We start from the raw sequence: 10327 nt of genomic DNA, 5'->3' as shown, positions 1-10327 counted from the left end.
CAAGTTGGCAACATCTAGAGCCGGTCCCTACCCAACAACGGGCTCACAGTCTAGAAGGGGGAGACAGACAATGAAACCAAACATATTAACAAAATAAAATAAATAGAATAAATATGTACAAATTAAATAGAGTAATAAATTCATTCATTCATTCAATCGTATTTATTGAGCGCTTACTGTGTGCAGAGCACTGGACTAAGCGCTTGGGAAGTCCAAGTTGGCAACATCTAGATCCAGTCCCTACCCAACAGCAGGCTCACAGTCTAGGGAGGGGAGACAGACAACGAAACAAAACATATTAACAAAATAAAATAACTAGAATATATATGTACAAGTAAAATAGAGTAATAAATATGTACAAACATATATACATATTTATTGAGCGCTTACTATGTGCAGAGCACTGTGCTAAGCAATTGGGCAAATGCAACAGAATTAGCAGACACTTTTTCCCTGCGCACAAAGAGTTTACGGCCTAGAAATCGAAAACCTTCTCCCATTTGTTTTGAGCATCTTCTTACACCTTTCTTTCTCTCTTAGAGAGAGAAAACAATTTCATTCATTCAATCGTATTTATTGAGCGCTTACTGTGTGCAGAGCACTGTACTAAGCGCTTGGAAAGTACAAGCTTGCAACATATATTCATTCATTCATTCAATCGTATTTATTGAGCGCTTACTGTATGCAGAGCACTGTACTAAGTGCTTGGGAAGTACAAGTTTGCAACGTATATTCATTCATTCATTCAATCGTATTTATTGAGCGCTTACTGTGTGCAGAGCACTGTACTAAGCGCTTGGGAAGTACAAGTTTGCAACGTATATTCATTCATTCATTCATTCATATTTATTGAGCGCTTACTGTGTGCAGAGCACTGTACTAAGCGCTTGGGAAGTACAAGTTTGCAACGTATATCCATTCATTAATTCAATCGTATTTATTGAGTGCTTACTTTGTGCAGAGCACTGTACTAAGCGCTTGGGAAGTACCAGCACTTAAAACAGTGCTTTGCACATAGTAAGTGCTTAATAAATGCCATTATTATTATTACAAGTTGGCAACATATAGAGACGGTCCCTACCCAACAGTGGGCTCACAGTCTTAGAAGAAGGGAGACAGATGACAAAACATATAAACCAAATAAAATAAATAGAATAAATTATGTACATAAATACGTACAAACATATATACACATATACAGGTGCTGTGGGGAGGGGAAGGAGGTAAGGTGGGGGGGGGGGAATCATTCATTCATTCAATCGTATTTATTGAGCGCCCACTGCGTGCAGAGCACTGCACTAAGCGCTTGGGAAGTACCAGTTGGCAACTCATCAGAATAAATAGATTCATTCAATCGCATTTATTGAGCGCTTACTGTGTGCAGAGCACTGTACTAAGCGCTTGGGAAGTACAAGTTGGTGACAGATAGAGATGGTCCCTACCCAACAAGAGGCTAGTTGGGGGAGACAGCCAACAAAACAAAACACGTAGACAGGTGTCAAAATCATCAGAACAAATAGAATTAAAGCTCTATGCACATCATTAACAAAATAGACTAGTAAATATGTACAAGTAAAATAAATAGAGTAATAAATCTGTACAAATATACATACAGGTGCTGTGGGGAGGGGAAGGAGGTAGGGCGGGGGGGATGGGGAGGAGGAGAGGAAAAACGTGGCTCAGTGGAAAGGGCACGGGCTTTGGAGTCAAATCCCGGCTCCGCCACTTGTCAGCTGTGTGACTCTGGGCAAGTCACTTCACTTCTCCGGGCCTCAGTTCCCTCATCTGGAAAATGGGGATGAAGACTGTGAGCCCCCCGTGGGACAACCTGATTACCTTGTATCTACCCCAGCGCTTAGAACAGTGCTTGGCACAGAGTAAGTACTTAACAAATACCAACATTATTATTATTAAAAAGGGGGATCACTCTGGGAAGGCCTCTTGGAGGAGGTGAGCTCTCAATAGGGCCTTGAAGGGAGGCAGAGAGCTAGGTGGCTAAGCAATTGGGCAAATACAACAGAATTAGCAGACATTTTCCCTGCCCGCAACGGGTTTACGGCCTAGAAATCGAAGACCTACTCCCACTTGTTTTGAGCATCTTCTTACACCTTTCTTTCTCTCTTACAGAGAGGCAACAATGTCAAGGGAGAGATCCTGGCTCCCACCCCCATCCTTGATTCCCTGCAACCAGTTGCCAAAATCAATCAATCAATCAATCGTATTTATTGAGCGCTTAACTGTGTGCAGAGCACTGGACTAAGCGCTTGGGAAGTCCAAGTTGGCAACATATAGAGACGGTCCCTACCCAAGAGTGGGCTCACAGTCTAGAAGGGAGAGACGGAGAACAAAACCAAACATATTAACAAAATAAAATAAATAGAATAGATATGTACAAGTAAAATAAATGAATAAATAAGTAAATAAATAGAAATAAATAAATAGAAATAAATAAATAGAAATAAATAAATAAATAGAAATAAATAAATAAACAGGAAATAAATAAATAAATTGGTTTTTTTTTTCAAAAGCCTGAAGCCTCCAATCAATCAATCAATTGTATTCATTGAGCGCTTACTGTGTGCAGAGCACTGTACTAAGCACTTGGGAAGTCCAAGTTGGCAACATCTAGTGACGGTCCCTACCCAACAGCGGGCTCACTGTCTTGAAGGGGGAGACAGAGAACAAAACAAAACATATTAACAAAATAAAATAAATAGAATATTCATTCATTCATTCATTCAATCGTATTTATTGAGCGCTTACTGTGTGCAGAGTACTGTACTAGGTGCTTGGGAAGTACAAGTTGGCAACATCTAGAGATGGTCCCTACCCAACAGTGGGCTCACAGTCTAGAAGGGGGAGACAGAGAACAAAACAAAACATATTAACAAAATAAAATAAATAGAATATTCATTCATTCATTCAACTGTATTTATTGAGCGCTTACTGTGTGCAGAGCACTGTACTAATTGCTTGGAAAGGCCAATTCGGCCACAGATAGAGACGGTCCCTAGACAACAACGGGCTCACAGTCTAGAAGGGGGAGACAGAGAACAAAACCAAACATATTAACAAAATAAAATATATAGAATAGATATGTACAAGCAAAATAAATAAATAAATAAGTAAATAAATAGAAATAAATAGGGAATAAATAGAAATAAATAAATAGAAATAAATAAATAAACAGGAAATAAATAAATAAATTGTTTTTTGTTTTTTTTTCAAAAGCCTGAAGCCTCCAATCAATCAATCAATTGTACTCATTGAGCGCTTACTGCGTGCAGAGCACTGTACTAAGCGCTTGGGAAGTCCAAGTTGGCAACATCTAGTGACGGTCTCTACCCAACAGTGGGCTCACCGTCTAGAAGGGGGAGACAGAGAACAAAACAAAACATATTAACAAAATAAAATAGAATATTCATTCATTCAATCGTATTTATTGAGTGCTTACTGTGTGCAGAGCACTGTACTAGGCGTTTGGGAAGTACAAGTTCGCAACATCTAGAGACGGTCCCTACCCAACAGCGGCTCACAGTCTAGAAGGGGGAGACAGAGAACAAAACAAAACATATTAACAAAATAAAATAAATAGAATATTCATTCTTTCATTCAATTGTATTTATTGAGTGCTTACTGTGTGCAGAGCACTGTACTAAGCGCTTGGGAAGTACAAGTTGGCAACATCTAGAGATGGCCCCTACCAAACAGCAGGCTCACAGTCTAGAAGGGGGAGACAGAGAACAAAACAAACATATTAACAAAATGAAATAAATGGAATATGTACAAATAAAATAGAGTAATAAACATGTACAAACATATATACATATATACAGGTGCTGTGGGGAGGGGAAGGAGGTAAGGTGGGGGGGATGGGGAGGGGGAGGAGGGGGAGAGGAAGGAGAGGATGCCGAACACTGTTCTAAGCGCTAGGGTAGCTACAAGAGAAGCAGAGTGGCTCAGCGGAAAGAGCCCGGGCTTGGGAGTCAGAGGTTGTGGGTTCAAATCCCAACTCCGCCACTTGTCAGCTGTGTGACTTTGGGCAAGTACCAACTTCTCTGGGCCTCAGTTACCTCATCTGGAAAATGGAGATTAAGATTGTGAGCCCCCCGTGGGACAACCTGATCACCTTGTATCCTCCCCAGCACTTAGAACAGTGTTTTGCACATAGTAAGCGCTTAATACAGCGTGGCTCAGTGGAAAGAACACGGGCTTTGGAGTCAGAGGTCGTGGGTTCAAATCCCAGCTCTGCCAACTGTCAGCTGTGTGACTTTGGGCAAGTCACTTCACTTCTCTGGGCCTCAGTTACCTCATCTGTAAAATGGGGATTAAGACTGTGAGCCCCCCCCGGGACAACCTGATCACCTTGTAACCTTCCCAGCGCGTAGAACAGTGCTTTGCACATAGTAAGTGCTTAATAAATGCCATTATTATTATTATTAAATACCAAAATTATTATTATTATACAAGTTAATCAGGTCAGGCCCAGTCCCTGTCCCACATGGGGCTCACAGTCTCCATCCCCATTTTACAGATGAGGCCCGGCAAAGTGAAGTGACTTACCCAAGGTCACGCAGCAGACGCGTGCCGGAGCTGGGATTAGAACCCAGGTCCCTCTCACTTCCCTTTCCCCTCCTGCCTGTTTTTTGCTAGAGCGAATCCTGCCAGAGTTGGCCTCTTCCCAAACCTTTCCCAATTCCCTTCCCAGACTTTACCCAATCCCCTCTCTCCCAGGTTTGGATGGCGTCTCACCTGCTCCCTGTTAAAACGGCAGACCGTGAGCCCACTGTTGGGTAGGGACCGTCTCTATGTGTTGCCAACTTGTGCCTCCCAAGCGCTTAGTACAGTGCTCTGCACACAGTAAGCGCTCAATAAATACGATTGATTGATTGATTGATTTCTAACCTGGAGGAAGGGGATGCCAAACCCCAGCCCCTCCTCGCTCCCTCGCCCACTCCAGGACCTGGGGTCACTGGTATCAGCGTCCCTGGCTCCGACCGCCTGGTCACAGACCCAAGCCGGGAGGAGCTGGTGGGGAGCTGGAGGAAGGCAGAGGGGGATTGGCTGGATCCAGGGGTGGGAAGAGCCCGGCGACTGCTTTAGACACCCCCTCCCTCCTTCCCGCCTGCAGAGCCCAGATCCTTCCGGCCCCGGGTCCTGCCACGCGCCATGCCGTGGGCCCGGCCTGCAGCAGGCCTCCTGTTGGCCCTGCTGTTTATTGGGACGTTGGCTGATGAAGGTAAAGGGGACAAGGGCTACTGGCTCCAGGGGATGGGGGCCACCAGGTCACGGGAGGGGCAGAAGACGTGGTGACTTCCTCTGGGCTCTCGGGGGGCGATGGTGCAATAAGAGGGATGCCGGTGGGTGTGGGGGGATCCTTGGGAGTCTGAGGAGGCCAGGTGACCCTTGGCTTGTCCCCCCCACGCCACGCAGAGTCCTGCAGGGACCGCTGCACGGAAGGTTTTAACGCCAACAAGAAATGCCAGTGTGACGAGCTCTGTTCCTACTACCAGAGCTGCTGCACAGACTACATCACTACCTGCAAACCCCACGGTACGGCCAGCCCCGTCCCCTCTGCCCGTTACAGGATTCCCCCCTCCTCGGGCCGGATGCGTGGCCTAACGGAAGGAGCACGGGCCGGCTCTGCCCCTTCCTGCCGTGTGATCTCGGGCAGGTCGGCTTCTCCGCGCTTCAGTTTCCTCACCCGAAATTCGAGGGTTCGGTACCTGTTCTCTCTCCCACTTACGACCGTGGGCCCCACGTGAGACAGGGTCTGAGTCCGACCCGATTATCTTGGATCCAACCCGGCCCTTGGTACAGTTTTTGGCTCACAGTAAGCACCAGACGGATGCCACAATTATGGGACTGTTTGGGCATGTTTCAGTTCCTGCAGGCCCTGGGGGGTGAGGGTTGGCTTTGAGACGGGTGGTCTCACGAGGAGGGGCCATCTAGTACCATCCCCTGCCCACCAGATGAGTGAGTGTGTGTGTGTGAGAGAGAAAGGTGGGGCCAGCCCATCCAGGAAAAAAGGCGGTTTGGGGCAAACAGGTGGATGCCAGAGAGAAGACAAGGCTTCGGGGCTCTGTTTGTTCCCAGTGACCCGTGGAGATGCATTTGCTCTGCCTGAAGACGAGTACATAGACTACCCCGACCGGAGCGCTAATACTTCCAACGCCAACGCCACGGCCGACCTGATTGAGCAGGAAACCCTCCTGGACCCCACGGCGGTCCCAGAGGAGCAGGAGGAGACCACGAGCTCGAGCAATCTCCTGGGCACGGAGGTCCCGACTGAGGAGACGGAGGTGCCGTGCAGCGGGAAGCCCTTCGACGCCTTCACCGACCTGAAAAACGGCTCACTCTTTGCCTTCCGAGGTGCCGGGAGGAGAGGGAGGGAGCGGAGAGGAGCCGGGGTGAGGGACAGGGTGCGGGGAGGAGTGGTGGAGAGCTGAAGCAGAATCTGCCCCTTCCTCTCCCGTGACCCCAGGGAAGTACTGCTACGAGCTGGATGAGAAAAGTGTGCTCCCCGGGTACCCCAAGCTGATCCGCGACGTGTGGGGGATCGAGGGGCCCATCGATGCCGCCTTCACCCGCATCAACTGCCAGGGGAAGACCTACCTCTTCCAGGTGCTCGCCAAGTCGCAGCCAACCAACACAGGGGGATCCTGGGAAGAGGGAGGCGAGCAAGAGGGGCTGAGGGCTTGAGGGGATAAGGGGCAGGGGCTGGGGAGCGATGATCTGGGGTGGAAAAAGTAGGAACTTTGACATGGAAGCAACGGCCATCGAGACGCAAAATATCGTCTACTCCTTTTGGGTTAAGAAGCCAGGCCCTACCTGAAACGAGGCTGAGCCTCGGTAGGGTAGGGGAAAGGCCTGGGGAACTTTGGGAGGTTAGGGGCGTGTGTCCCCCTCGGCTCCCCGGGCCTCTGGCCAGCCTGCTCTCCCTTGTCCCCAGGGCAGCCAATACTGGCGCTTTGAGGACGGCGTTCTAGATGACGGCTACCCCCGGAACATCTCAGACGGTTTCCAGAACATTCCTGATGATCTGGATGCCGCTCTGGCCCTGCCTGCTCACAGCTACAGTGGCCGCGAGCGGGTTTACTTCTTCAAAGGTAGTATCGGGGAGGGAGGTCACCTGGCGTCCTCTCTGGGCCCGACAAAGGACCCCACCAGCCTCTTCCCTTTGGCCAGATCACGCCCTCCACCCCAGGGAACGTACCCACCCCATCTCCCATGCCAGGGACCAATGCCCTGCACAGCTCCATGCCAGAGCCCTGGGGCAGGGCAACCTCACTAAGGATCCTGATCCTTTTTTTAATGGCATTTATTAAGCGCTTACTATGTGCAAGGCACTGTTCTAGGCACTGGGGAGGTTACAAGGTGATCAGGTTGTCCCACGAGGGGCTCACAGTCTTAATCCCCATTTCACAGATGAGGTAACTGAGGCCCAGAGAAGTGAAGTGACTTGCTCAAAGTCACACAGCTGACAATTGGCGGAGCCGGGATTTGAACCCATGAACTCTGACTCCAAAGCCCAGGCTCTTTCAATCAATCAATCAATCATATTTATTGAGCGCTTACTGTGTGCAGAGCACTGTACTAAGCACTTGGGCTTTCCACTGAGCCACGCTTCTCTCGTTCTTCCCCCTTGCCCGTTGCCACTTTATTCCGTCCCTCCATTTCCCCACTGGGAAGCCCCAAGAGTCTAAATCCCACTGGCCTCGGGTGGGTGGGAGAGATGGCTCTCCAGGTCGCCCCCCCCACCCCATCTTCCCTCAGAATCCCCATCCAACTCCCGTCTTTCCCAGGGAAGAAGTACTGGCAGTATGAATTCCACACTCAGCCCAGCCGGGAAGAGTGTGAGGGCAGCTCCCCTTCGGCTGTGTTTGAACACTATGCCCTGCTGCAGCGGGACAGCTGGGAAGACATCTTCCAGCTCCTCTTCTGGGACAGCAGGCCTGGTAAGGGGGTCGGGACGGGGGGAGAGGAGGGCGGACACTTCCCTGCTTCCCCTCTGGATGAGGGGAAATGGGAGGTGGAGCCGGGGGAAGGGCACTGAGGGAAGAGGGGCAGAGGTCCAGGGAATGGACCAGCTGAGTAAATACTGGGTAGACTCACCCGAACATGCCCCCAGACATGGAGTGGAGGTGGGCACCGCCTCCAAAGGCTGCTGGGGGCAGGGATCGGGGGTCTCCCAGTGGGAACAGAAGCAGGGACTGTTGACTGGGGAGGAGAGCCCAACTTGGCCTAGGTCCCACCCCATGAGTTAATGTATAATTCCTGTTTGCTTTGGGCCCCTGAGTTGACCCAGACTTTGCTTCTATCAACTGTCGGGAAGAGGGGGTGTCTGAAGGTGGGAGGGGACCGCGGGAGGAAGAATCAGCTGGGGCCCCGGGCCTTGGACTTTGTCACCCAGCCCAGCTGCTTCCTACATCTGTTTCGGAGGGGGATGACGGGAAACGGAGGGCAGGCTTTTCCCTCCTCTGCCTCTGGAAAGAGCGAGAGGCAGGGAGGAGACCAAGGCCTGGAAAGAGGGAAAGTTCAGAAGGGCAGGGGAGCAAGAGGGTTGAAAGGGTGGGGAGGAATGGGGGTCAGTCAGGAGGGCACAGAGATGGGGTAAGGGATGAGAGAAAAAACGGGCACAGGAACACCGGCGGATGACAGGTCGGGTCAGCGTTTGGGTCAAGCGCTTAGTACAGTGCTCTGCACATAGTAACTGCTCAATAATCTGATTGAATGAATGCTGGTAGACCCCCCCCCCCCCCCACACACACACACACAGAGTCCTGGTCTCCTATGTGAGATGGCTCAGCTCCTCTGGTCCCCCACAGGAGGGGCGAGCCCACCCCAGTACATCAGCCAAAACTGGCGGGGGGTGCCGGGCCGCGTGGACGCCGCCGTGGCCGGTCGCATCTACCTATCCACACGCTCGTCCACCCGCTCCACCTGGGCCCAGAAGCGCAAGACCCGACGCAACCGCAAACGCTACCGCCTCCGCAACCGTTCCCGCTCCCCCGGCTCCGCCCGCTCCCTGTGGATGTTGTCCTTCCTCACGGACCCCGAATCGGAGGAGGAAGAGGATGATCGGTTTGTGCCCTCGGGGTGCCAGCCCATCCAGAGTGTCTACTTCTTCGTGGGAGGTGGGTCGTCTCCCCTGGGAGTAGAAGAGGGGGGCCGAGGCGGGGTCAGATTGGGGAGGGTGGGTACCTGGTGGGGCGAGAATCTGGGAGGAAGCAGGGGAGAAGGGCCCATTCTCTCCTCTCCCTCTTCCTTCATTCAATCATATTTATTGAGCGCTTACTGTGTACTCTTCCTCCGTTCTCTCCCCCAGACAAATATTATCGGGTCAACCTGCAGACTCGGCGGGTGGACACAGTGAAACCGCCCTATCCACGGCCCATTGCCCCTTACTGGCTGGGCTGTCTGGGCTCCGAGAGCCTCTAGACACCACGTCCGATTTGCCAGGGGCTCCTGAGTCTCTCCGCGTCTCCCAGCGCTGTGCTAATAAAGTCCTTTCAGGGTTGGGGCTCTGCCCATCCGTTGACCCGATGCTGGCGACCGGGTACCTCGCCCCCCCTTTCTATAACATGACGGCAGAAATCCCCCATGCTTCCCCTATCCCGGTTCTTTCAAAATCCCCTCCGCACTCCTCCGTGGCGGCAGGCATAAATCCATAAAGAAAGGAGGCAGAATCAGGAAGAACCCAAATGATGTTCCACGGAGATGTTGGGACCATCCAAGGGGGTGGGGAGGAGGATGGGGAAGTGGCTGGATGGGGGCAGGTTGTCAAACGGGCAGCCGGGGTGGATTACAAAGACTGGTTTGGGTAGGGGAGGGCATGATGGGGGGCACTGGGTGGGGAGATCCAGGGGGCATTGGGACCGGGTGTCAGAGGGATGAGGGATTTGGGGGAACGCTGGGAGAGCGTAACGGATGAAGAAGGGATGGAAGGAGGGGTGTCGTGGGGATGAATGTGTGCGTGATGTTGGCACGCGGGGGAAATTCCAGGGAGGGATCGACGACCCGCCCCGGGGATCCAGGGGAAATCCGAGGACTGGGGGTGCTGGCATGGGGGTGGAGGGGGTGAGAGGATTACAGAGCCAAGGAACCCCTCGGATGAAGCGAGGGCAGGAATGGGGGGGCCTGGGCACTGGGCTTATCTGTGGCCAGTGACTTGGTTGGACAGAGAGGAGGAGAGGACCCGAGGAGCCTTATTCACAGTGATAATGACTAGATTCGGCTTGTGTTGTTTCCTGTCTGGTCCCTAGAGGAGAGTAAGGACTGGGGAGTGTACTGGGCGGCGTGCTGGGGCTCTTCCAAAAATCACGTC

At 51.5% G+C, this 10327-nt stretch overlaps 1 protein-coding gene across 1 annotated transcript; it reads left to right on the top strand.

Moving 5' to 3' along the window:
• Nucleotides 1–5127: 5127 nt before the first annotated feature.
• On the top strand, nt 5128–9552 carry VTN (vitronectin). Its single transcript, XM_038758949.1, has 8 exons — nt 5128–5239; nt 5434–5553; nt 6097–6372; nt 6485–6624; nt 6953–7109; nt 7806–7958; nt 8829–9137; nt 9329–9552. The coding sequence occupies exons 1-8, from the start codon at nt 5170–5172 to the stop codon at nt 9439–9441; spliced, it is 1338 nt and encodes a 445-aa protein (XP_038614877.1). The 5' UTR covers nt 5128–5169; the 3' UTR covers nt 9442–9552.
• The last annotated feature ends 775 nt before the right edge of the window (nt 9553–10327 follow it).

Source organism: Tachyglossus aculeatus, chromosome 17 (assembly GCF_015852505.1).
Source record: "Tachyglossus aculeatus isolate mTacAcu1 chromosome 17, mTacAcu1.pri, whole genome shotgun sequence".
NCBI lineage: Eukaryota > Metazoa > Chordata > Mammalia > Monotremata > Tachyglossidae > Tachyglossus > Tachyglossus aculeatus.
The sequence above is the reverse complement of the archived record's forward strand: the minus strand, read 5'-3'. Positions and strand labels throughout refer to the sequence as shown.